The sequence below is a fragment of the Candoia aspera genome, chromosome 3, assembly GCF_035149785.1.
Source record: "Candoia aspera isolate rCanAsp1 chromosome 3, rCanAsp1.hap2, whole genome shotgun sequence".
NCBI classification, from domain to species: domain Eukaryota; kingdom Metazoa; phylum Chordata; class Lepidosauria; order Squamata; family Boidae; genus Candoia; species Candoia aspera.
This window is the reverse complement of record NC_086155.1, coordinates 138317563-138345259: the sequence shown is the minus strand read 5'-3', so window position 1 is coordinate 138345259 and position 27697 is coordinate 138317563. Positions and strand designations below refer to the sequence as shown.

General features: G+C 39.8%; 2 protein-coding genes and 1 pseudogene across 2 annotated transcripts in view; 1 reads left to right on the top strand and 2 right to left on the bottom strand.

The window, feature by feature from the left end:
- F13A1 (coagulation factor XIII A chain) overlaps positions 1-25371 on the top strand; it is a 127757-nt gene extending 102386 nt beyond the window's left edge. The window contains exons 13-15 of the mRNA XM_063298855.1: positions 3703-3863; positions 19821-19957; positions 22528-25371. Coding sequence (XP_063154925.1) covers positions 3703-3863; positions 19821-19957; positions 22528-22675 — 446 coding nt within the window. The 3' untranslated portion in view covers positions 22676-25371. The remainder of the gene's footprint in view (positions 1-3702; positions 3864-19820; positions 19958-22527) is intronic.
- The window catches only part of PPP1R3G (protein phosphatase 1 regulatory subunit 3G), a 1059979-nt gene that overhangs the window by 500972 nt on the left and 531310 nt on the right, over positions 1-27697 (bottom strand). The gene's annotated exons all lie outside the window — the stretch shown is intronic.
- On the bottom strand, positions 25899-26028 carry LOC134495083 (U4 spliceosomal RNA; annotated as a pseudogene).

Here is a 27697-nt window from a genome sequence, read left to right as displayed (position 1 = left end):
GGAAGGGGTTCTGGAGACAGCAAAAATATTGCTTGGGGAGGTGTTTGCAGGAGTTGGGACCCAAATCCTTGGCCAGATAGACTTTTGGTCCACACCTTGTTTCTTACATCTAAGAAGTGCCCACTTCCTGGCCTAAGCCAGGATAGCCCATGGCATTGTGATGTCGTAAGTAAAACAATTCCCAATCTAACTGAATGACATTCCATGCAACAACATTGACTGATTACGGCAGGATAAGTGCTGTTGCCAGAACATATGAGATAACCAGGGTAACTAAGAAGTGTGGGGCAGCTGAGCTCAGGTATTACAGTTTGTAAACCATTGCTTATACTTAGTATTATATATGAACTGGGTCATTATGACTTGTTCAATAAACAATGGTTGAAACAAAGTGTGAGATAGAGGGGTATGTGAAACTAGAAAGTTTTGGGACTTTTGGCTGGTTTCTAGGAGGGAAGGATATATTTGATCCATTCAGCTCTTCAGATGTAGCTGAACTGCAGCTTGCAGCAAGCACAGCTAGCATAGTTAATGGTGAGGCTGTTAGACACTGTAGCTCATCAACACTTGGTAATCCCCAAGCTTCTCATTTCTATAAACAACAGTCTTGACTATAGGCCTGGATAGAGACTAATGGATAAATCACCAAACAAGGGCTACCAGCCTGCAAAAATCCAGATTACCATTAGATGCCTTACCTCAAAGATGTCCAGCCATACTTTAATTTGTCAGATTATGATTCAGTAAGTCATGCGAACTTGGAAAAATGGATTGAGTAAGTAAATCATGTGGCGCAGAGTGGTAGGCAGCAGTATTGCAACCGAAACTCTCCCCATGACCCGAGTTCGATCCCAGTGGAAGCTGGATTCTCTCTTGGGTAGCTGGCTCAGGTTGACTCAGCCTTCCATCCTTCCTAGGTCGATAAAATGAGTACACAGCTTGCTGGGGAAGGTGACAGCTGGGGAAGGCAATGGCAAACCACCCTGCCAAGAAAACGTCGCGAAAGTGGCATCCCCCCAAAGGGTCAGACATGACTCGGTGCTTGCACAGGGGACCTTTCACAAATAAATCATAGTTAACCATGGACAAAGTGTCATGCAAATATAGGATAGGAATAGAATCAGGCTCTGCCTTCTAGTACAAGAGAGGTTCAGAATGCTCTGAGGGGACTGAAATATTGTGGAGAACCCCATAGCATCCTTTTTTTTTCTTTGCTGGAGCAAGCACCGGTCTTTGAGAACACTGGTGTGGATATACTCTTAAATGCCCTTCTGAGATTGCTTTTAAATGTCAGATTTCTCCAGGTGAACAACGAAACAATAGAAACCCAGTAGCTTCAAGAAAGATTTATTAGCAAGCTATTTTCCAAATTCCCCAACAAGTTTTAAATATATGTTGTGTTTCTCAGCAAACCTCTTAACTGAAAACAGTACAGTGAATAAAACTGATCTCCTCAAAGTTATTTTAGAGTAAATAGAACCAATGAATTGGTGTATATATATATATATATATATACACATACACACACACACACACATACATACTGTGTGTGTATACACACACACACACACATACTGTGTGTGTATATATGTATATATATTCTCGAAAGCAATGTACTAAACCAGTGAGTGAGTGAGTGAGTGAAAAAAATATGTATGTATGTATGTATATAAATTCCCTTCTCACCCCTATGGGTGGTATGTGTCTTCCTCAACCTCGGGTCCTCTACCAGAGGCCTGGGAATTTGGGGGTTCTGCGCAGTATCTTAGCTGTTCCTAGCACTGTACTCTTCTAGACAAAGCTCTGATGTTGTTCCTGGGATCTGTTGGAGTATATATTCTCCAGAGCAATGTATTTATATATTTATACCTGGCTCTTCCCCCAAGTATTGGGTTAGGGTGGGGCTGAGTCAGGGAGTCTACAGTAAGATGGCCTAATGCCTGGTGGGAAGGGTCTGATTTGTTTGTTTTTATACTGTTGTGAGCTGCCTTGCATCTCTGTGTGAGATAGGCAGCCATATAAGTTCCTTAAATAAATAATACATTATAGAGAAGTACAGTATACCACTATATTGGTTCAGGCTACAATTATAAATATACACTTACTGGAGTGAAAATCAGCATCTACAGGGGGTAAAAAAGTCAAAACGTTAATCATAGCAATGTGATTGAAGTCCCACCCCTTCTGTACATGCACCATTATCATATGTACATGCAAAGGGGCGTGGCTTTGATTGCACTGCCATATCCACTATCTTGATGTCACTGCAGATGCCATTGGAGTACATTTCACTGAACCAAGAGTTGCTTTTGAGTAATACCTTTAGGATAGCATGATTAGAGTGTTATTCATTCCTAATAAGCCGGACTGATAGGAGAGAAGAATCTCCATTCCAAGCACTGCTAATTCACATGTACATGCAGGATAGGCATGGAATAGACATATGGTGCTGAAACTAGAACTATGTAGAGGGAAACAGGAAATGTGATGAAGCAATTGAAAAGACCATGAACATTCCTATGACTAAAGAACAATTCTCCATCTTGTAGTTGGAGACTGGAATGCCAAAACATAATTGGCTTGTATGACTTGGGAATTAGAAATCAAGCAAATCCCATCTCAAGAAATTGCATCCTGTTGGTATGGCCACAGAAAAGGGGATATGGACATTTTCCAATTTCTGAGAGAGGAGACATTCCTGAACAGATTTATGACAGCAGGATTCAATAAGCAGTAATCCTTTCCTTTCCTCCCCTCACCCCAACCCCATATGCTGCATATAGAAGCAATATCAACTTTGTTGGCTGCAGCCTGGCCACTTTTTTGCCTCCTTCACAATTAATTGGAATACTGTGGGTGGCTGCCACCAAAATGTGGGGGAAAACACTTGGAGAGAATTCTGAGAGGTGGCCTTTTTGGGGAGGATGGGGTAAGAAAAAGAACAAATACAAGAATCCCACCAAAGAAAGAAATTCTTGAATGGCTCAATGCCTTGCAAGACAAATGGCTTTTATCCCCTTGTACCTGGCAATCTCTTTTTTCTGCCATGTCCCCATGATGCTGCCTTCATCTCATCCCCAACCAATGAATGAGACAGATAAGTAATCCTTAACTGTAGCAGTGTTAAAGTAGTATTTCCCCTTTATTCCAACACTGTGGAAGTTCAGCCTTCAAATGTACAGAAGCAGTTAGACTATGTTATCCATTGCTCAGGAGGAAAACCATGTGGTTAGCAGTAACTGGAAACAGAAACAGAGGCTGGATTGGGATTGGCAATTTCAGGCTGATAGAGTTTTCTGCCAAGTGAAGGATGGGTAGAAAACACTGTAACTCAGTAAAGGGAAAAGATCCCAAGTAGTTGTTTAATGAAATACCTCCTATTTCAGGTATTATCTTTCTGCTACTAGCAGCAGTTTAAGGTAACACCTTTCACTGTATGGGTGAAGGAGATCCAAACCTGTAAATAAATGCAGGTCTCCCAGCACTGGCCATTCTGTTCAATGCCAGCAGGGACAATAAGTTGTCGTTCAGCCCTTAGATGCTTCTTTGCATACAGGAAAGCACTGGACCCTTCTGCAAGCAGCTTCTTTATTGTGTCTGATGTAATCTGGAGTAATCTACCATCAGCGGGATTGGGAGGAATAACTGGCAGCTATATTACTCAGGCTTCAGGTGTGTTTCTCTGTTTGTTCCTCCTGTCAGTTGAAACTCTTGAGGTGCTAATCAAGTCGAGCGAGTACATGAGCAAGTTGCTGGAACAAGCTTCTCTACATTTCTTCGTCACGGCCCGTGTCAATGAAGTACAAAAGATCCTGGCCCGGCAGAAGACTGTTTCACTGAAAATCCCACAATTGCTCCTCAAGGTCAGTCTGGAAGCAGCAATGAGCACAGAGATAAGAAGTAGCCTGACAATGTTCTGCATCTCAATCTATTCATACCCAGTTTGGGCTATGTTGTTTTGTGTCTGTCAGTGTGCAAGATGAACCAGGGAGACTGGGGTGGGAGAAAGAAGCCCAAACCAGGGATATTGCAGGGATTTGCCAGAGCTTGGTTTAGGAACAGACTTTGAGACAGCATGGATGAAAATAGCAGGTGAACCCTCCAGTGTCCAGATTTCTCCTCACACATCTCAGATACAAATACAAGCACTTGTAGAGGAAATCCTGGGTCTCCCATCTGTTTCCTTCCATCCCCACCAAAAAACATTGCTCCAGCTCTAGTCTTCAAGATCCCCCCTCCATCCCCATGCTTTGGCAAGCATGAAGGAGCATGTCCTGGACCATTTCCCCAGTTTAATTGTCCTCTTCAAAGCTCTTAGTTTGCCAGGAGACAATATGCATATGACCTGGAAATGTAATCTGCAGCATTCCTAGTCTCTCAATATTTTTCTCTGAAGGAATAAAAGTGGTACTAGTAGAGAAATGGAGATGAGAGGAAGTGTTAAAAAAATCTTCTCACAGAACCATTTCCCCAAAGTGCAGAGTGACTGCTAATTAGTTATAAAAGACAGAGGAGAAGTCACAGGCTTCTCATGTCATGTCTGATTGTTTTCAGATACACATTTGGAAGCATTACATAGAGGTAGTAACTATAGACACAAACATGTCTTTCCAAGCACTTGTACCATACACAACATGGCTGATATTTTTGGCATTACAAAAAGGTAGTAAATTGTTTATTAGCGTAGTATTTTATTTTTACAGCCAAGGAGAGAGAGGAGGATTTTTTCCTCCATTGCCAAAATATTGTTTATCCTTCTGCCACACAGCAAAGGATCCTGGGAGGAGGTGGGTGGGTAGGCTGGCAAGCATCGTTTACTATCCTGCCTCAGGCATCAAAATCTCATAGGCTGGCCCTATGCACAAATATTCACTAGATCTCTCTGTGCTTTTATCAGTAAAGCTGGTTTTCTTTCCTATGGAAATACATGGACATTTCCATTTCTTCAAACCCTTCTTCTCATATAGACGTTGTCTAAGCCAAGAGTCCCCTCATTTGTTTTGCAGAACTTCAGGCAAAGCAAGGCTCTGCTTTGTTACAACACCAGTTGTAACAGTAAAGAGGCTGCCAGGCTTCGTCTTGCTATGTTGGTTGACTGAATGAATTTGGCTGTTGTGGAAAGCTCTCTTCAGACATTGGTTGTAATAAATGCACAAGGGCTGGCAGGGCATTAACCTGCATCTACTTATTATAAAATGTATAACAAGTCTTCAGTTAGATAACACACACCCTCTCTATATTGGGAAAAAAGGAGTTCTCCTTTAATACCTTCATTGTTAAACTAAGGGAGAGTGATTGGCCTCAACAAACCAATTGAATTTCATTGCTCAAATGTCTCTGATCTTAATCCAAGTGATAATCTCAACTGCTACAGGTATTTTTTAGTACCTTCTACTACCAGAACCAGAGACTGGAGTTCATACAGTATTGAAGCTGAATTAGAGCAGGACTTCCTTAATCTGGCCATTTGCCAAATGTGGAATCCAACTCCCAGATTTCTTACTTTCTTGATTATGAGGAATTCTGGTACTTGGAATAATAATCATAACAACAGCAACAGCAACAGCAACAACAACCTGACAAAGAAAAGGCCTTAAAATTTTGGACAAGTTTGTGGGAAAACAACAGGAGTCACAATAAGAATGCAAAATGGACCAAGCAAGTTGAAACACAGTGAAAATATCCAGCATGGAAAACATTAGGATAACTGAGGAAATGGTACAAAAGCAATCAAAGAAGGTCAAAAGCTGGAGTGCTCCTGGACCAGATGAACTCCAAGGATTCTGGCTAAAATCACTGACAAGTCTACGCTTGAGATTGGCAGACCAGAAGAACAGAGTTTTGAAAGCACCAGAAAATGAAGAATGGTTAATAACTGGAAGGACATTCCTAATGCAGAAGGACAAGGAGAAGGAAAATGAGCCTAGAAACTACAGACCCATAACTTGTTTGCCAACAACATACAAGCTACTTATGGGCATACTTGCAAATCAAATTTATAGCTATTTGAAAAGGAGTGATTTACTCCCTGTAGAACAAAAAGGGTGCTGCAAAAATTTGAGGGGAACAAAGGACCACTTATTGATTGACAAGTTGTTTTTGAAGAATTAAAAAAAAAAGAACAAATTTGTTTACGGCTTGAATAGACCATAAAAAGATGTTTGATTCTATTCCACATAGCTGGATTGAGAAATGTCTTGAAATTTTTGGAATCAGCAGAAACATTCAGCAATTTATGTATATTTCAATGAAGTTTTGGTGAACAAAGCTGATGGGGAAGAGTTAGGAGAAGTCAAAATTAAATGTGGAATTTTCCAAGGAGACTTATTATCACCTTTACTTTTTATACTATCAATAGTCCCATTGACAACAATTTTGAACAAACTGTGGATATGAATTGGCTAAAAAAGGATTAAAAACTTTTGAATTTACTCTATATGGATGATTTAAATTTGTTTGAAAAAACAAAGGCTGAACTGGATTCCCTGCTAAAAAGCACAAAATAATTCAGTAAAGGTATTGGAATGCACTTTGGTATTGACAAGTGTGCAACCATAGCCATAAGGCAGGCAAAATTGTTGAAGATGATGGAGTATAACTTGACAATGAAGATTTGATAAACACAGTAGCACCAGAAGAAGGCTACAAATATTTGGGAGTTTTGGAAGCTTCTGATTTATTAAGAACCGAGTTAAAGAAAGTACTTCTGCCAAATACATCAAACGAGTTTGAAAAATTTTGAAATCAAAGTTAAATGGTGGAAACATCATTAAAGCAATCAATACCTGGGCAGTCCCTGTCATTCAATATACAGCAGGAATAGTTGACTGGACCCAGATGGAACTTGATACTTGGATTGGAAAACAAGAAAACGAATGACAATGTACCATGCACCAAAAAGCAAGATTGCTCTGCAGTATGTGCCGAGAGCTGAGGGGGGCAGAGGACTCCTACAGGTGAAACAAACTGTGGAGGAAGAAAAGCATGGTTTGAATGACTACATCAAGAAAAGCCAAGAATCCTTATTGAAGGAAGTCAGTCAAGGAAAGCTCTTGGAAAGAACAAAGGTGAAGGCTGAGTATAGAAAAGAAACAACTGAAAACTGATTTATTAATTTGAAGAACAAGCCAATGCATGGTCAATACTTGAAGGATATAGAAGGAAAAGCCGATAAAACCCCCATATGGAGTTGGTTAAGATCAGGAGTGTTAAAGAAACTGACAGCTTTATTTTAGCAGCTCAAGAACAAGCTTTGCCAACTAATTGCATGAAAGTGAAAATTCAGCATGTAAGAAACAACAGCAAATGTCGACTGTGTAGTGAAAAGGATGAAACAATTGTCCAGTGGCTACACCAAAAGTACAAAAACTGACTACAAGCAACGTCATGACCAAGTTGCCCAAATTATTCATTGGAAACTTTGCCAGAGGTTTAGATTTGAATGTAGCAAGAACCACTGGGACCATCAAGTTGAGAAGGTTTGGGAAAATGAGTGGTTTAAGGTCTTATGGGACTTTAAAATCCAAACAGACAGGCATCTTGTTCCTAACATGCCTGACATAGCAGTCGTTGAAAAGAAGAAAGTCTGGTTCAGTGGCGTTGCTATACCGGGAGATGCTAGGATTGAGGAAAAGCAATCCAAAAAAATTACAAAATACTGGGATTTGCAGATTGAAGTTGAAAGTTAAAGTTGACTCCCTCAATATTTGGAAATTTTGAATTTATCAGACCTGAACACCCTAATTTTACAAAACAACACCCTGCTAGGAACTGCCTATATTCTCAGATGCTACCTTAATAATTCTTAGGTCCTTGGTTAGGCTTCCACCAATCTTAGACTTGTGAATTTAATTGTAGATTACCAATAATAATAATAATAATACCACCACCACCAAAAGCATTCATCAGTAAGTACTTAGAATTTTTATACTTTTCAACTTACTGGACTTGATACCACTAATTTTGCAAAACACCACCCTTCTTGGAACAGCCTCTCAGGTCCTTGGTTAGGACCTGAATCACTGGAATCAACCTCCAGGTGATTAGACCGTAAAATTCATTTGGAAATAACAATAACAATAATCCACATCTGCCTGTCCCAGGTCCTCGGGAAGGACTTGATAGGTGGACAAAAATGCCAAATCCAGTCTAAACATCTGGCTGAATGTGTGATCAACCATAATAATAATGGTGCCTTTACTAAGGTGCAACACAAAAGAAAATCCCCTCACAATAATTACAAACCAATAAAATTAGTTCAGAATTTAACAGCAACTAGTAAACAAATATTAGTAACACTAAAACAACCAACATGCAACAATATATGTATACAATAATGTCCTGGGATAGGACTAATTATACCTAGTAAAGGTAAAGGTAAAGGTTTCCCTTGACATTAAGTCCAGTCGTGTCCGACTCTAGGGGGTGGTGCTCATCTCCGTTTCAAAGCCGAAGAGCTGGCGTTTGTCCGTAGACACTTCCGTGGTCATGTGGCCAGCATGACAGTCACAGAACGCCGTTACCTGCCCGCCGAAGCGGTACCTATTAATCTACTCACATTTGCATGTTTTCGAACTGCTAGGTTGGCAGGAGAATTATACCTAGTACATCCATAATAATTAGCCCACATATTTAAACGGCATCTTTGGAAGGCTGAATTAGGATTTCAAGTTAGGGTTATAATGGACATAATGGATAATCCACTACAGGTGGCAAACTAGAGAATTAAATGACATCAGCAGGGGAATCCAATGGAAAAAAATAATTGAAATATTTACCTAGAGTTACCAAAACTCTAGGAAATGTGTACTCGGCACATGTGACACCACTCCTACGTGAGCTGCACTGGTTGCCAGTGTGCTCCCGGGTGCAATTCAAGGTGCTGGTTGTCACCTTTAAAGTCCTTCATGGCTTGGGGCCAGGTTACCTAAGGGACTGCCTTCTCCCAGTTGTTTCTGCCTGTCCAAATCGATCTAGTAGGTTGGGTATGCTGCAGGTCCCGTCAGCCAGGGAGTGTCGGCTGGCAGGAACTAGGAGGCGTGCCTTCTCCTCCATAGCACCTGCCCTCATAGCATCCTCCCTCCAGAAATTAGGATGTCCCCGACCCTGTCAGCCTTTCATAAGGCTGTAAAGACCTGGCTTTGTGCCCGGGCCTGGGGCCTCGAGCGCGTGGATGGTCCCGTCTCTTGACTGTATTAATATCCATGCATTGCTCACTTGGCAGCCATGTATATTTATTTTGTATTTATTTTATTTTTTAACTGTTTTAATTGTGATTGTTTTAATTGTTTTATGGTTTTATTGTTGTAAGCCGCCCAGAGTCACTCACTGAGATGGGCAGCTACAGAAATCAAATCAAATCAAATCAAATAATTAATTAATTAAAAAAAAATACTACAGCAATGCAGTAATGTGAACAGCAAAATCATTGGAAAAGCAAAAACTTGCCAAACCACGTTGCAGAACTGCCAATTTAAAAAGACTTGGAAGTCCTCTAACCAAATCAAATGCAAAGTTTGTTTTGTAGGTTTTTTTCAGCCCTAGCCTTTGTGTATCTAATTAGCCTGGACAAATGTTTATCAGCAGTGTCCTCAAATAATATTACGTTTTTCTGAGCATTCCTCAGAGGAAGCCAATAAATCATATAATATTGCTGTGAGCTCTTGTCTTCAATAACCACATTTTAAAAATGTATAAGCCTTTCAATTCTTTGCCAAAACTGAACAACATATTCCAACTTGCCTGGGTTAAATTGCCTAAATTGCTTGGCCTATTTTTCTGCTTTGAAGCAAGAATATTAAAGAGTTGACAGGACCCAAAGCTGCTGTTTCTGTGTCATATTCTTAAAAGGACAAAAGGTTAAGATTGAGATTTTGCAGGGACTTTTTTGCCATATCACCAGAATGCCCCATGGCTGCAAAATTTATTAGCTGCCCTCATAATACCAGTATTGTCCAACTGATATCCATGTGGCTTCTCCCATGTCTTTCCTTCATGCAGATAAATCTGTTTCTCCACCCAGAAACTTACCACATTATCAGCACAATTCAAACTTGGAAGGCAATTATACTGTGATGACATATCCATGGAGATCATTTCCTAAGCCTGTCATTCAATCATCCTTCTCCCCAGCCCCTTCAGAACAAATCCAAGTGTCCAATTAGTTTCTAAAAAATTTGTGCTATGCTTTCAGGAGACAAATAGATGCTTCATGAAGTAGGGAGAAAGGAAACTGCTAGCAAGTATTTTACTTGTGTAGGGAAAGGACCCCTCCATACACAGATGCAACAGGAGAAGGGCCTGTAGAAGAACTGGAAGGACAATCATTATTTGATCAACTTGGTGAAGAGCAAGAACAGTTATCGGCTGGTCAAGTTTGTCAGGAAACATCCTAATATTTTGTATCCCTGATATAGATGGAACATAGCATTATGAGCATTAGAAAACAAGAAAAGATAGATCTATCAGAAAGTAATCCACTGATATTTAATGCCGTGTTTATAAGACTTGAATAACTGGTCTTTGGAAATGTCTCTGCTTGATTTTTCTTATAAATTCTTTAAATTCTTGCAAAAACACAACCGTGTAGTAGAAACGTTGGGCAATTCTGTTTCATCAGAATTCTGCTTCCTATTTCAGAAGGAAGCAGTTGGTGGTCAGTGCACCATATCTTGCCTGCATATGTCTAGCAATTGGAGACAGCACATCTGTGTTTTGGACAAACATGTCATGCTGTCTAGAGCAGAATGTGCTTGAATACATACAGTATACACTGCACTGATTATTTATTTCTGCTCATTCTCTCCAGCTTTCAGAAAAGAGAAACTGTCATTCTGTGGCTTTTAATTTCATCCAGAAATTCATTCATGGAGGGATGGTTAGATAGAAGGGCTTATAATAGGCTCCTATTTTTTATGATACCTACCACAGTCACTATGTTAGAAGACTGATGAGCGTATAGATTGCCCACCTCCATTCAGTGTACCTCACAGTTTTCTCCATGGCTCTCTCTGGCTTAACAGCAAAGTCTAATATCCAGTCCTGCACTGCTTTAGTTACCCTGAGTATTGAATTCTTGCTTGTGTTACTTTTTCTGCCCTCCTGATGTTACTGCTCAAATTAAATTGGGAGGTGGAATCCACTTCTTATCTTTTGTGATAGCCGAGGCATGTTTAAGTTGAAATTGGATGAATTGTATTTCATTATCCACTCTGCTCATTATTTAATGTAAATGTTGAATGAAGAGCAAACTGGCCATCTCCATTGGACCTATCCTTGATTTAGCTGTTAGCCAGCTTAATTATTCATAATTGCTCATTTCCTTAACTTTGTAAAGATATCCTCAGAGATTAAAATAGGGCTTTACACTCTTAGTTTTATATGTTGTATCTACTTTATTGTATTGCTTGAAGTGCAAGAAAGAGGGACAGGTTAAGTGCATACAGATCACCCCTTTTCATTGTGTGTTCGTTAGTTGTTCATGGCCTTAAAGACAACCTGACTATTTCTTATCCTTTAGATATGTAGATATGTAAGGACTCAGAAATGTGGTGGTGGTGGTGGTTGACTGAAAACTGGCTTTCTTAAATATATTTTTGAGCATATAAGAAAGTTAACAAAATGCTAAGCAACAGATTTAGTACCAAGGTGAGGAACCTGTGGCCTTCCAATGCTGCTGATTTGCAGATACCAGTTGCCTCAGCCAATATGGCCAGTGGTGAATATGCTGGGAATTATCATCCAGCAACTTCTTCAGGGACACAGTTTCTCCAGTCCTGGTTTAGTTCTATTAGCCCCACTCATCATCATATCCAGACATGGAGGAGGAGGAGGAGAAAATGCTTCCATTTTACCTAAACCAGCCTTTAGCAAACCATCTGATCTCTAAATTGTACTAATATTAACTATAGTAACTCAAAACATAATTTGAAGTTAGTTTATTTCTGCACAATTAGTCAAATCGGTTAGTCCAAAATAAACATGAAAACTTTTGTACTTTTCTGGTCATACCAGAGGGGTAGCAGGTGGGATATATAAGTCAGAGAGAGGTTAGGTTCATAGTTGTAATGCTGAACCATTTCTGATTGGGTATCTTGCTCCCAATAGAATTTGACCCTGCAGTCTCTCTACACTTAATAACCAAATCCATTTTTAGGAACTTGGGTGTAAATTTCTGTGGCACAGTTTATTTATTTATTTATTTATTTGATTTGTTCCCGCCCATCTCCTCCCATCGGGGGACTCCAGGCAGTTTACAATAATTAATTAAAACAACCATACAGTAAATAAAATATACAAATATAAAATTACTCTAATAAATAAATATAAATAAGAGTAAAAAAGTCCAAGTGGCAGGAGAATCTAAAACAGTCCAAGTGTGGAAGGAGTGGTCTATAGCAGCCATCCCCATGTAGCTCTATTCCCGTCTCCACCCCAAGCGAGGTGGCAGAACCAGGTCTTCAGACTCCTCTGGAAGGCCAGGAGCAATGGGGCCAATCTCACCTCCAGGGGCAGCATGTTCCAGAGGACGAGAGCTACTGCAGAGAAGGCCCACTTCCTGGACCCTGCCAAATGGAGTTCTCTTACAGACGGGGTCCGCAGCATGCCCTCTCTGCACGATCGGGTGGGACAGGTCGATGTAATGGGGAAGAGGTGGTCCCTCAGGTAACCTGGCCCCATGCCATGTAGGGCTTTAAAGGTGATAACCAACACCGTGAATTGGAACCAGAAGCAAACTGGTACCCAATGCTGCTCACACAGCAGCGGTGTTACATGTGCCCTTCTGGGGGCACCAAAAACAGCCCGTGCGGCTGCATTCTGGACCAGCTGAAGCTTTCGGATACTTTTCAAGGGTAGCCCCATGTAGAGCACATTGCAATAGTCTATATGAGAGATAACATATCTCTCCGTTGGGGAGAGATGGGCGGTAAATAAATTTATAAAATAAATAAAAATAAATAACAAGGGCATGAGTAACTGTTCGAAGGGCCTCCCAGTCTGCCTTCTGATTCAGCTGAGAGAAGTCAATGATTTTGCATTTTGTAAGATACTTCAAATTTAAAGTGTCTAAGCTAGAATGCCTCATTCTAAGTTGAAAACGGTTGCTTTGAGAGCCAGTTTGGTGTAGTGGCTATAATGCTGATCTAGAAACCAGGTGTCTGTGAGTTCTAGTCCTTAGGCGTAAGAACCAGCTGGGTGACTTTGACCCATTTTCTCTCAGCCCAATACCTCACAGGGTTGTTGTTGTGGGGAAAATAGGAGGCAGAAGCATTAGGTATGTATGCAGCTCTGAGCTGACCAAAGTTAAATGAGGGATAAAAGAAAATCTAATAATTAATAAATAAAAGAGCTGTTTCCTATTCCAAGCAGGCTGTTTTGATCATGTTTCTTGAGTTCAGAATTTCTAACTGATGTGACAGCCCATTTTAAATTGTAGAAAACCAGGCAGTATGGCTTTGAAATAGTTTGGATTTGAAAAATTTTGCCCACCCCTGCTTTAATTCCTTTTTGAAATGAGACCTGCAAGAGAAAAATAGGGATTTAATGTAATTCATTAAACCCTAATAAGTAAGACTGATTTAGTTCATTCTTGTAAATTAAATGTAGCCTACTCTTGAAGTCACCATTAATTATCATGATCTCTGTGACTGACATCTGTGGGTTATACACCACTGCAAAATTCATTTGGAGTGTCCAAAGGTTTACTCTTGGGGCTGAACATCCCCTTCCCCACAGCATGCTGTCTGGGGAATTCTGGGAGTTGAAGTCCACACATCTTAAAGTTCCCAAGTTTGAAAAATACTGCCCTACAAGATGGTGGAATGCTTCTCTCTTAACTGTACAGCACTAACTGGATGGATTTTTTTGTCTTCTCAGTGAGCATTTTCCTTGTCAGCTCTCCCTTGCTACAGTCTTATGGGCTCCTTTCAAAAAGTGTAGTAGCTGTGGGAATAAGTTTCCATGGTCCAATGGCCACTCTCACTGTTTTGTTTGTGATGGGTGCAAGACCTTACCCATATTGGCAGGCCTTTCTAAAACAATCCCTCTGCAAAAGACTGTCATGCCTTCAAATGTTGCCTAGTAAGTAGGCTCTCCAAAGGTGTGAATGGTTTCCAATCAGCCTACCATCAAATGTGTCTGCCAACTATGCTAAGCACAGCCCCTACTGCCGATATAAAGTGTCTGTAACAGTTGGTAGCCTCAGCATCATTACCCGGCTTTGGTCATATCCCACATTCCACAGCCCAAAGATACCTAAATAATAATTTTTAACAGACATGTCCTCAAGATGTAACTTCTGTCTCATCCTCAGCCTTCTACGGAGGCATCTTACGGCTTGTGTTCATGCCCTGCTAATACTCAATTAAGACACTCCATTGTCTATTTTCAGAGGACATGACCTTCTGATGCAGGCATTATTGAACTTCCAGCCCCCTGCAGAGGCAGCCGTATTTGTCCTTAGCTGTTCCAGTTTTAAAGTAATGTTTTCCTTTTTCTGACCCGAAGATTGGCATATAAACATATAAACAGTGCCTCACTCATAATCTCAGGGATGATGTGGTCAGGGAGAGAGAAATGGTTCCCATGGATGCATTTGCCCACGTGATACCTGACTGAAATGTAAAGCCCCATCAGGCATTATGCAGGTTCTCTATATAGACTGGTATATAGATCTTCTGGAAGACTATTAAACCTGTTATTAAACATGTGTTTAGTGGCCTTTCAAAGGCTGATAAACCTGTATGTTGAAGAGAATGGGGGAAAAAAGGAAGGAGGAGGTGGCTGCTGGTCAGTTCAGAACTGGAAAGGGATGTACTCCTGGTTCTGTCCCAAATGACCACATTCCAGATTTTCTGCTGCTACTGTTGGGAAAGGGTTTTGCACTGTTGTGCTTACTTCTGTTTTTATTACTTTGGGATGGAGCCAGTGCCATTTTGTCTACTTTAATGACACTTTGTGGGATATTTCTGGGTGTTGCCAACTGCAGCCACTTGCTGCCAGCACTGATGTTCTTGAGGAGCATTTAGTGATTTGAATATTTGGGAGTTAGGGTGAAATGGACAAGAGTTTTGCCAGTTTCCCCTTTTAGCCCAGTGGCAAGAAGACCAGTAAACTTGTGTCCAAAAATAGTCCAGCTAGCAAGTTGGCGCACTGAAGGATTGGAATGGACTCCATTCTTCATCCTCTGCCCAACTGACCTACCATTTGGGCTATTTTTGGGCACATGTCTATCAATTTTCCAAAGATCAGTAGACATGTATTCAGAAACAGCCTGAGTGAGAGATTATCAACACAGAGCACTTGGGCAACTTGAAAGGTGGCTAAATCCTTCTTCCCAGCACTTTTTCAAGAAATACACACCATAAATCATTATTTCAGTGACTGCATTGTACTTTCTGACTGATTCACTAGCTCAGGAAGGTATCTTAAGTACCATGATTCTGTTGTCAGATCCAAGCTTGCCAGATGCAGAGGCCCACTGTAGAGTCCTTGGTGGTCTCTGAGCTTGATTGTTTTCTTGCAGACGTTTCATTGCATGACTAGGCAACATCTTCAGTGCAAGGATTCCTCCCTCACACTGAAGATGTTGCCTAGTCTGGCAATGAAACGTCTGCAAGAAAACAACCAAGCTCAGAGACCACCAAGGACTCCACAGTTCAACACTGAGCTACAGATATTCTCTTTGATTGGTACCACTTAGATTTGGAAATAGTTATCAGTCCAACCCATTCAACACTCCTCAGGTGACAGTGATTACAAATTAGTAATCTCACAATCTCTTTCTAGCTCCTACCTGGATGGTGATAGGGGAGATTCAATTCTCCCCTTTGTAAGACATAGTGGTTAGCATTTAGCAGATAATGCAAATAGTACATTTCTTCTATCATAGCTTTAAGAAACTGGAGCAGCTTATGCAGGAGCTGATCTTTTAGTTGATACAAATTCAGCAGCTGAATCAATTACAAGATATGTAGCTGACTCCATCACAGAAGACATCCTTAATTGCAATCCACCAGCCTGACCTAAGAACCCTGGATGAAAAATGAGTACATCCCTTGTAAGGGAGATGGGCTTTTCATGTGTAAGTCAGTGACACTTTAAGGATATCCTAAAGCTGTAGTTGAAGGGCTCAATCTGCAACAGTGACAATCCAACCAATTCTACAGATGGAACTGACAGCAGGGACACCAGTAATTTCTACCTATGGATGACAGCCAAGCAAATATTTTTTCAAGGCAACCTGCTAGATGGTTGTTTCCATCAGTGACTCAGTCTATATCATTTTGTCACCATTTTCTCCCAGGGATCCAGAAGGCATCCTTGATGACCGGGTTGCTATTCCAGGACTAACTATGCTGATTGCTGCACATATGGGTCACTTTTACTATGGATAGATGGGTCCTATTATCATTAGGTCACCTTCAGGATATCCCATCATTTCTTCATTTCTTATTCAGGGTCTAGATGTGGACCCTGTGCAGCACTTTGTGAAATGTATGATCTCAACCACCTGCTTGTGCTTCGAACTGGCCAAGGAGCCATAACTAGTAGCTTTGCAAGGTTGCTCTACAAGATAAGTGGCCACATCAGCAGCTTTTTTGAGAAAACTAGCAACTAGCAGCTACTGAAGTCCAATAGCAGCCTTCCCTTTCTACAGTGGTCATTTTTAGAAAGACCATAGGGAATTTCTATACCTTTAATTTAATGGGGCCAAGTTAGGATAGAAAGTTACTTTTAATCTAAAGCAATTCTATAGGTAGTAGAGGCAAAATGTTATTAGCTCTCTTCCTGATCCAGCAAGAGAAATCTACATGTGGATTATTTATGCCCCAGTTGGGAAGGCTAAGGGAACTATAGTTCCCAGCATCCCTCACTACTGACTATGCTATCTGGATCTAGAGTAATAGAAACATATGAAGTGCTGCTGGTTCCCATACGTTTATGCAGTAAAGCCATTCATATGCTGATGTCCATCAGGAAGTGTTTGTCATATCTGAATCACAACCCTGATTTGAATCTTAATAAACCATCTAGATGCACCTTTGATGCATATGCAGACCTGCATTCTCATCCAGAGCCACGAAGTTGGGTGTGACTAATTCAAGAGTTGGATCATGACCAAGGTGTCCCCCTTATTATGACTGCAGAAATGTTTTAAAAGCAACAGCTGAAAGTGCAGATCAGTTATAGTCATAAGCATCTTAAGGAGGTTGTTGTTGTTGTTCAGTCGTTAAGTCATGTCCGACTCTTCGTGACCCCATGGACCATAGCACACCAGGCCTTCCTGTCCTCCACTGTCTCCCGAAGTTTACTCAAATTCATGTTCATTGCATTGGTGATGCTATCTAACCATCTCATCCTCTGCTATCCCCTTCTCCTTTTGCCTTCAGTCTTTCCTAGCATCAGGGTCTTTTCTAGTGAGTCTTCCATTCACATTAGGTGGCCAAAGTATTTGAGCTTCAGCTTCAGTATCTGTCCTTCCAATGAGCAGTCAGGGTTGATTTCCTGTAGGATTGACTGATTTGACCTCCTTGCAGTCCAAGGGACTCCTAAGATTCTTCTCCAGCACCACAGTTTGAAAGCATCAATTCTTTGGCTCTCAGCTTTCCTTATGGTCCAACTCTCACAGCCATATATTACTACTGGGAAAACCGTAGCTTTGATTATATGGACCTTTGTCGGCAAGGTGATGTCTCTGCTTTTTAATATGCTGTCTAGGTTTGCCATAGCTTTCCTCCCAAGGAGCAAGCGTCTTTTAATTTCATGGCTGCAGTCACCGTCTGTGGTAATCTTGGAGCCCAAGAAAATAAAATCTGTTACTGCTTCCATTTCTTCCCCTTCTATTTGCCAGGAAATGATGGGACCAGATGCCATGATCTTAGTTTTTTTAATGTTGAGTTTCAAGCCAGCTTTTACACTCTCCTCTTTCACCCTCATCAAGAAGCTCTTTAGTTCCTGTTCACTTTCTGCCATTAGGGTGGTATGGTCAGCATATCTAAGGTTGTTGATATTTCTCCTGGCAATCTTAATTCCGGCTTGTGATTCATCCAGCCCAGCATTTCTCATGATGTACTCTGCATATAAGTTAAATAAGCAGGGTGACAAAATACAGCCTTGTCATACTCCTTTCCCAATTTTGAACCAATTAGTTGTTCCATGTCCGGTTCTAACTGATCCACATAAAGGTTTCTCAGGAGACAAGTGAGGTGGTCCAGTACTCCCATCTCTTTAAGAATTTGCCACAGTTTGTTGTGATCCACACAATCAAAGGCTTTAGCATAGTCAATGAAGCAGAAGGAGATGTTTTTCTGGAACTCTCTTGCTTAAGGGGGTACTCAACTATTTCTCCAAGTGATAGACTTAATATGACTTCTGTTTCTTTGAAATGATATATTTTTTTTAATATCTATTTGTTTAAAGTACACAAGCAGAGAATACTTTAGGCAAACAGATCTCCCGTGTCTAATTTTTGGCAAGCAGTGTTTATAGCCCCCTTCCCCCAAAGCTCTAAACCTGTTTTTGTGTACTTAAAATTCTCCGCATTTTCTCTAGTAATTCAAACTCCATTGGCTTTGTGGCAGAAAGCTCCCTCAAACTGTATTTAGTCCATATTTAATTATAGAGATGATATTCATTTATTTCTGTTCTTATACACTGCCTTTCAGGAACCAACCCTCCCAAGATGACTCACAATATTTAAAAAACATAAGCAGTCATTATAACATATTGCGAAGTGTAAAACCATAATTTATAAAGCATAAAAACAAAAAAAATGTAACAGCAGCCATTAAGCAATATAAAAAAGAACAAGCAGTAAAGCATAAAAATCACAAACAACAGCAGTTAAATTCAGAACAACTTAAATGCCAATTAAAAGAAAGTTGGAACAAATAGCCTTCAGGGCCCTAGGAATATATCTCTGCCTTAGAAGGATGTTCCATAAGCTTAGGAACACACTGAAGAGGCACATCTCTAATTGCCCACCTAGTCTAATACCCTACAAGCAAGGCCTTAAAGCCAGTCTTAGTACCACAGCAAAATTATTTGATCCTAAATCTTTGAAATATGCAGCTTATGTTGTACCTCAGCTTTTAACCGCAAACTGCATTCTGCACCAGTTGAAGCTTTCAAGTATCCTTCAGACAGCCACAGAACACATTATTGCAAAGAACTAGGGTGTAACTAGGGTGTATATGGGGCAGTAATATAAAGCCATGCTACCTAGAGAAGGTGGAGAGCCAGTTTGGTGTAGCAGATGAAGGCACCAGGCTAGAAACTGGGAAACCATGCATTCTACTCCCGCCTTAGGCACAAAGCCAACTGGGTGACATTGGGTAAATCACTCTTTCTCAGGAAGATAGAAGAAATGGCAAGGCACTTCCACAAATATTGCCAAGAAAACCACAGTAACTTGTCACCAGAAGTCAAGACTGATCTGAAGGCACAAAATTATGGTATGAATTAGCTAGGGAAGAAGGAAGCTGTCGTCTAAGAAACTGGAAGGGCAAGATGAGGAAATTCTATTTATTTATTTATTTATTTTCTATCCTGCCTTTATTATATTTTTTAATAAATGACTCAAGGCGGCGAACATACCTAATACTCCTTCCTCCTCCTATTTTCCCCACAACAACAGCACTGTGAGGTGAGTTGGGCAGAGAGAGAGTGACTGGCCCAAGGTCACCCAGCTGGCTTTCATGCCCAAGGCGGGACTAGAACTCACAGACTCCTGGTTTCTAGCCCAGCACCAAGAGCAAACTGGCTCTGTTGTAATAATTCAGTTTATTGTTATTTGATTTTAATCTTAATTCTTTCTGCAGGTTCCTGGGGAGAAAGTTGTTGGTAAGGACATGACAGTAATAGTTGAATTTCCCAACCCACTGAAACAAAGCCTCACCAATGTCTGGGTCCGACTTGATGGCCCTGGTGTGCTAAAACCAGCCTCAAAATTATTCAGGTAAGGAAAGGCCTAGTATGGTACTAGTTTACACAGAAAACATTTTTATAACAAAATGAACACTTGATCTGCCTTCATACATGAGCAATGTATACTTCTCTCTTGAAGCCATCTAGATCAATCTTCTCTAACCACTTGTCTTCCAGATGTGTCAGGGTTATAACTCCCAGGAATTGCAGCTAGCAAGGTTCTGCTAACTGGGGATTTAGGGAGTGTTTGCCCCCAAATATCTCTGAAATGGAGGAATTGGTCTAAATAATTATAAGACTGTGTTCCTTCCTCAGGCATCAATGACAGCAAGACACTATATCCAGTTAATGAATGGAATAACTTAGTGTTACCGTAATATGTTACTGGAATAGTTTGGCAGCTAAATTATGAAAACATAATCCAGTAAGACCATGATTTAAAATGTCAGTTATTTTAAGAAAGTATTAAATAAGATAGCATCTCTCTGCCTCATCCTCATTACCGTTACTGCCGCATCTGATAATGATGACAATAATGATACACTTTACAAGGCTGTGGCATTCCTATAAATTTAATTCAAATTCCTTAAACATTGAAAAGCTGTTATATAAATACTCATGACACTTCCATAGGAGAATTCTGAGTCAGTCTGAAAGCAGTTCGAGATAATGCCAACCGTGTTTGGGGACCTGACTGGTTTAATTCAGGTTCAGCTGTGATGTAGTTGAAACCAGTGCAAAGCTTTCCCTTCTCTTCCCTTCTCTTCCCTTCCCCATAGATATCATTCACTTATTGGAGGGAAACTTTGTCTCACTTTTCCTCCCAATTCCTGAACTTCAGATCCTGCAAAGGGAATGCTAGCTTGATGGCTATGAAGCTCTCCCTCAGTAGACAAGAGGAAAGAAGGAGGGGTGAACATTGTAAAGCTAGTTCAGCTTTCTTTCAGAAACCACAAGAATTAGATTTTTTTTTAAGGAACAATAAAAGAAATCTGAGATTCTTGAGCTTGCATTAATATACAAATTGAACCTGTTTGTCAATAGTAAAGATTCATCAAGTTGTGAGTAGAGAGAGAATTTCACCTAGGCTTGAAATTCCATTCCAAGGAAAATCCACTTTCATTCATTCATTATCTGGAGACTAGTAAACCCTTTTTCATTCAACGGTAATTCTAACTTAATATTTTAGTATGGTTTTGCTATTTTTAAACTGTTTTAAATATTTTAATGATTCTTTTAGTTTTCTGCTGCCATTTTCATGTTTATTTTTTATATTGATATTGAAAGGATGGTTTTAAGAATTAGATCAGGAACAAGGAATCTACAATCATCTAGATATTGCTGAACAGCAATTTCCAGCATCTCATATCATTGTCCATGTTGTCTGGAACTGTTGGAAGTTGGAGTTTAGCAGTCACTTGAGAGCTATAGGTTTCCCACTCCTGGGTTAAATTATGGAACTGTTTGAAGATAAGGTGTGGTATAAATGTTTTTAACTAAAAAAAAAGTTCTGTGTTACATTTTCATTTGGCATGATTGTGGTAAATTAAAGTAATAGAAAAAAACCCATCACAAATTGTTCAAATATTAATCGCATTTTCCTCATTATATTGAAGAAGATAAATGACCAGTCCACTTTGACGGCTCAATGCATTACCAAGAATCATCCATCACCAAATTACTCTAAGTAAATTGTATTAAGTTTTATTCCATTAGCAAAAACTTAAAATAATACTTTTTCCTCTGGGGTACATCCCCAGTTTGTTTTTACTTATTTCTGAACAAGTCCTTTTGGAAATGCCACCTCCAGTCTTCTAGATTGCATTATTTCTTTCTTTATAAAGTTATATCCAAGGGGCTATTTTTAAGCCATCCAGATTTACACAAAATCTATATTCTACACTCCAGTCACCAGCTTCAGTGAGGATTCAAGATTTTGTTTTCTTCTGATACTATAGAGTGAAGGCTTAAATGGAAACAGTTCTGAAACTGCTTATTATTAAGTGATTGCGAAGATCTAAGGGCCAAACTAAATACTAAGCAGATCCGTGAATAGTCCAGGTCCCACCCTCCATATGTGTTTATTTTGTTAAGAATCTTCAATTCAAACTGGGGATATAGCAGTGGAATAACCACCATTATTACCACCATTATTATCTTGATTTAAATCATATTTCTACAACTGTAATTTTCCCAAGCTAGGAAAAAACAGACAACTGAAGACAAATATATACTGTGTGGAGTCAGATTTACATCTAGAAAAAGGCAGAGCAAATTTTAATTCTTTAAACAAAGCTCTCATCTAGTACTACAGTCCTAATGTAAATCCATCCATTCTCCTTACAACTACCTTGTAAGTTAAATAACAGAAGATCTCATAAGTTGTCCCAAAAGAATATGCCTCTGATTGATAGTTGTGAATTTGCTTAGGCTGTCCAGATGTGAGTGTAGTTTTTCTTTTAGGGTTTTAAAAAAACCAACAATTGGAGGTAGGCTATTCCTTCAAAGCATAGATTTTTTTTCTACTGCCAAGATGCTAGTTTATATATTAGATTTATGGCCCATCTCAAACTATGTTTGCATTATTGTATTTCACTGCAGAGAGATTCCAAGGAATTCAACCTTGATCTGGGAAGAAAAATATGTTCCAAAGCAGCCTGGCCTCCGAAAGTTGATTTCAAGCTTGAATTGTGATGCCTTACGACATGTCTATGGCGAGCTGGACATCAATATTCAGAGTGCTGTGTAAAGATTTTCTCCTTTCTTTCCTTTGTTGTTCAGTAATTCCACATTTCATTATAGGAAAGCATAAGGTAGAACTGTACTTTCAAATGCCATAATCCAGAAGTTGCCAAATATACATTCTGTGCATATGCTTACTATTTTTTCAGTTTAATTTTCAGAAGTTTTTCCCCCAAAATTATGAAAGATCAGGTTCATATAAACACATACATACACAAGTACGCACACATTCATTTGTATCATGCCTTTCCTCAAAGTTGATTAGATAATACACATAATCCCCACTTTTATCACAAATGATACTGTAAAATCTGTTAAACTAAGGGATTGCGATTGAGTACTAAGCCTCGCACTCATGAGATTGGGATTGGGATTGAGAATGAGATTGATGGCCTAGCAACAATTTAGACCCAGGTCTCCTACTTCCTGATCCAACACTCTTTATACCACCAAACCATAATTACATGGCATTACAGGTTTACTTACACTGATTTTCTTTGCTCAACAACTTCTTTGTTGAGGTCTAGCACTGGACTCATTCTTCTTTGCTCCAAAACTAACATAGGCAACACTTGAAGTAATTCAGTTTTTATTGGTGCAGTGTTGCCTATGTTAGTTAGTTAGCAGAAAGTTACTCAAGATGAGTTAGTCCAAGTAATAGTGTTCCCATCTGATAGTAAGAATTTATGAAATATTTTAAAATCAGGACAATTTTAAAATATTTCAACCTCTGGAGAATTCTGAATTTTAGTTATAATTAAAACTTGATATTCCATGGTTTTTTAAAGAGAAAGAAACAGTCCCATAAAATGTTCTCTTTGTTGTCTTTTTTTTCCCAACAAGCTCCCATGTGTGCAAGTGAAAGTTTGATTCCAGAAACATATTTTGAATTCTTACCTTCCCCGCCCCATAATAACTAGATTCTTACCAGCATTTTGAGCATTGAGGACTGATCTGTAGAAGCCATCTTGATTTTAATGGGGAAGAGTTAGGGAAGTCATGTGACTTGCTTCAGCACTTCTGTTAGCAGCTCATATATCCAGAGGGAAACTCTAGGATGTCACTGAGAGTAGAAGCACAGGACACAGATGCAGCTGTGCCTGCAGTGGATGAGATCAAAATCAGCAGGATGGTGGATGCAGTGCCATGATACAAGCCCTGGCCTTTTTGAATGTGCATGCAGCCTCAAATGAAGAACTGATTTTAAGCCTCTTAACAGTGGATATAGCTGCTTAGATGCATCCCTTTAATTGGCTTGCCAGCAATTTCAATTGCAAATATTATTACGGCTGGTCTCTAAGTCAAATGATCTACTGGCAATCCTTAGGGGAGAAGGTGAATTTGATCTAATTTGGTCCAACGTTTGTTGCAATACTTTAAGGGTTTAAATGACACTGCTGCTCGGTTGCTTCCACTTGGTTCCTCCTACCAATGGGGGTGCAGTTAAACAAATCATGAAGGGTCCTGCCATTGTTTGTCCATCAGGGTAGCCAAAGCATTCTGACTTAGGTGATATCTAATTGTGGCTCACTATTATTAGCCATAAACGTGTACAAATTATGGGTTGAGCTTGCTAGAACATCAATCAGCCATAACTACTGAATGCTAGCAGAGGCATTTAGGATGACATATAAGAGGATTAAAATACTCCCACCCTTAAAGTCTACCATAACTGTCCTCTCATGGCTCACTGCATACTTCATGGCTGTCTTTTGGTAGACAGATTGCAAGGGGTTAAATCAAACACTGGAATAGTTGTGGAGGGATGCCATCTATGCACTGAAACCCTTTTCTTCTGATCCACAAGCTGCATTCCTTTGTAGGCAAGATAAGCATGGCCATGCTGTATTGTTAGGCAAACAGAGAAAGCTGCCCTAGATTTCTTATGTCACAGACATTTACTTTCTTGAAACTTACAAGGTGGCAATACCTAGCCGATTTTGACTGATCTCAATGAGCTAAGCAGAGTCATGGTTATTATTTGGATGAGAAGCCACCAGAACATCTCAGAAGATGACAATAGAAAATCCAATTCTGTACTGTTACCAATTCTGTAAGACAAGAGCCTTGTAAGTCTATATAGCCAAAAATCAGGAGGAGTCCAATAGCACCATTTCAGATTAACACATTTTATTGAAAAGCAAATGAGGTATAGCTCATAAAAGCTTTTGCCTTTTAATAACATTTGTCTGAAATGGTGCTACCAGACCTTGGCTGTTGCCAAGAAAACTATATGGCCAGACTCATGAAGTTATTAGCAGTTGAACTTGGCAGGGGAGACTTTACCTTTTCACAATTATTATAGAAATCATTTATTTTGACTTGGAGCTCACCCATTGTTCCAGAAGAAAAGTTGCTTGTGGAATGTCTCAAAATAATTTAGTTGGTCATAGATAACAGCATACCTTAGATGGAATTTGTGGGGAACAACTTGTGAGTTAAGGCCCTAGTTACCCAACTTCAAGTGGTTGTTGATAGTAAGTCTCTTAAACAGCATTTCGATGTGCCATGAATTTATTCCTTAGAGAAATTATCTAATTAAGTGTGCATTGTTAATGAAGTCACTCTGCATGTAAGATCTGATTATGCTGTTTTACACCAAATTCTTCTACTGTTAATCTGCTTTTCACTTTTGTGTCTTAAAGGCTCAGATTTCTCTACTTTATTACCCCAAACTAATGCAATAAAAGAACTACCTTACCTGCCTGTGTCTCTTCCAGTTTTGGTTGAATGAATTTAGAGCATATTTTGACTTCATCAAGACACATGCATCCTATTCCCTTTAGACAGTCTGACCCTCATCTGCCATTCCCTAGATGTGTTGGACTGCATCTCACAGGATAGGTTCACATATTGTCGTAAGTCAGGGATTTGCAATGCTGTGCACCACAGCACCCAAAACAACCATAGATCACATCTGCAAAACCTCTAGATCAAAATAACCAGATTAATTTTGGTTTTTCATTTAATCAGGAGGGCAGTTACTTGCACAGTTGATAATATCCATACCTTGGCAAGCAGCGGCACCTAGCTGACCTTGGCTTTCTTGGGAACTAAGCAGCATTAGGCCTTTTTTAATACTTGGGTGGAGATCCAAGGAATTTCAGAGCTCCTGGGAAATGGAAAAATCATCCTGGAAGAAAACTATAGTAAATCATATATTTAATGTTGCCAGGAAATCTGGGATCAAACTTGACTCATGGCCTTCTTTACATATTTTCTCAGTTTAAGTCCAATTGAACACAATTCCTTTTAAATAAGCCTATATGGGGCTATATGAAAAGCAAACAATCTTTCAATTAGCAATAATTGCACCTCAGATAAACCTAATTGGCTACAATACTGCCACTGTGCAAAGCTCTAGATATTCTTTCCTTTTTTTCCCTTTTTTTCCTTTTCCCCTAGATTTCTGTGTTTTAGCTTTTTATATTAGATCTCAATGTATTTTTTTATTTCTGTGTTTTAGCTTTTTATATCAAATTTTAACGTACTTTTGTGTTTTAGCTTCTTATGTTAAACTTTAATGTAATTTCTATGCTTTCAACTGACTATACCCCACCCTCCTTATGCTGGTCTTTGACCATAATAAATATTTGTTTGTTTGCAGACAAACTTTAATTAGTCAATTTCATCATCTTTTAAAACATAGACTGAGATATTGGTGATCACATTGCCATGAGCTATATTTGCACCATGCTCTGTAAGTAAACATGACTTACTCTACAACCTGAATATTTGAATTTGCATGACCCACTGAACCATGAATGGACTACTTAGGCCAAGTTTGCACAATATAGTAGGATAAAAGGTGGTCGAGTAATTTGTAGTTCTGTTCATCATGCTAAGATAGCTATGTTCTCCACTTTAAAAATACTCATTGCTACATCAGAAATGAAGAACTGGGTCTAGAATGTGATTCTTTTCCCATCCACATCATGGATATAGCAACCCACACAACATAAAGGGGCAATTTTTACTGGAAGGGGAAAACTTGCACTTAATTCTGAATCCTATCCCCTGTTAACCTCCAGCTGTCTTCTGCAAAGCTGCTAGAGAGGGACAGGGGGAAAGGCTAACTTTAGTTGAAGGAACACTCATTTTCTGTGCAGAGGAAGGGAACAACCACAGTTAGCTTGCTGAGAGGAAACAGTTGCTGTCCCAGCTCAGAAGGAAAAGGGTCTGGGAGAAAAGAGCAGAACTAGGGAGAAAAATTCAGGGAGCTAGCTGGGCCCTTATTTGACGTGTAAAGCAGCATTTCCCAGTGTCTGAGTTTACTCTGATTTCCATACTGCTTGCACATGATTTTTTTCGCAAAATGAAGCAAGATTGACCACCTTCACAACCAGTATTTTGTAAGTTAAAAAGTAACCGCCATTTCTCCCAACTTCGAGAGTTACGATCTGATGAGGAAAAGCAGCAGAGGCTAAGGATGAAGATAGTGAAGGGCTTGAAGGCTAAATCCTATGGTTAAAGGAACTGGGGAAGTTTAGCCTAAAAGAAAGAGAAGGCTAAGGAGAGAGATGCCAGCAGTCTTCAGATACTTGAAGAGCTGTCACAGGGAAGACAGTGTGGATTTATTCTTCATAGCTCCAGAGGGTAGGACAAGAACAAACAGGTGGAAGCTTCACAGATGCAAATCCAAATAAGGAAGCATTTCCTGACCTTGAGAGCTATTAAGGGTTAGAACAACCTGCCTCCTGCAGTCATGGGTGCTCCATCACTGTAAGTTTTCAAGCAAAGGATGGATAGCCATTTGTCTGGAATGGGGTTAAGATTCCTGCCCTGAGCAGAGGTTTGGGCTAGAAGACCTCCAAAGCCCTTCCAACCCTATTCTATGAACTCTTTAGCAACCAAGTTCCTTCCTTCTTGGATGTCCAAATGCATCTGGCCTCCTATCCTACTGCTTCTCTGCTCCAACAACCTTCCTGTCATAAGTACTTCTCATTAAAAACATGAGTTTTATTACATGGTCTTTACATGCAGTGGTTCTGAGAAGCAGACCTTTTCCAAGCATTTATCAAAATATTGA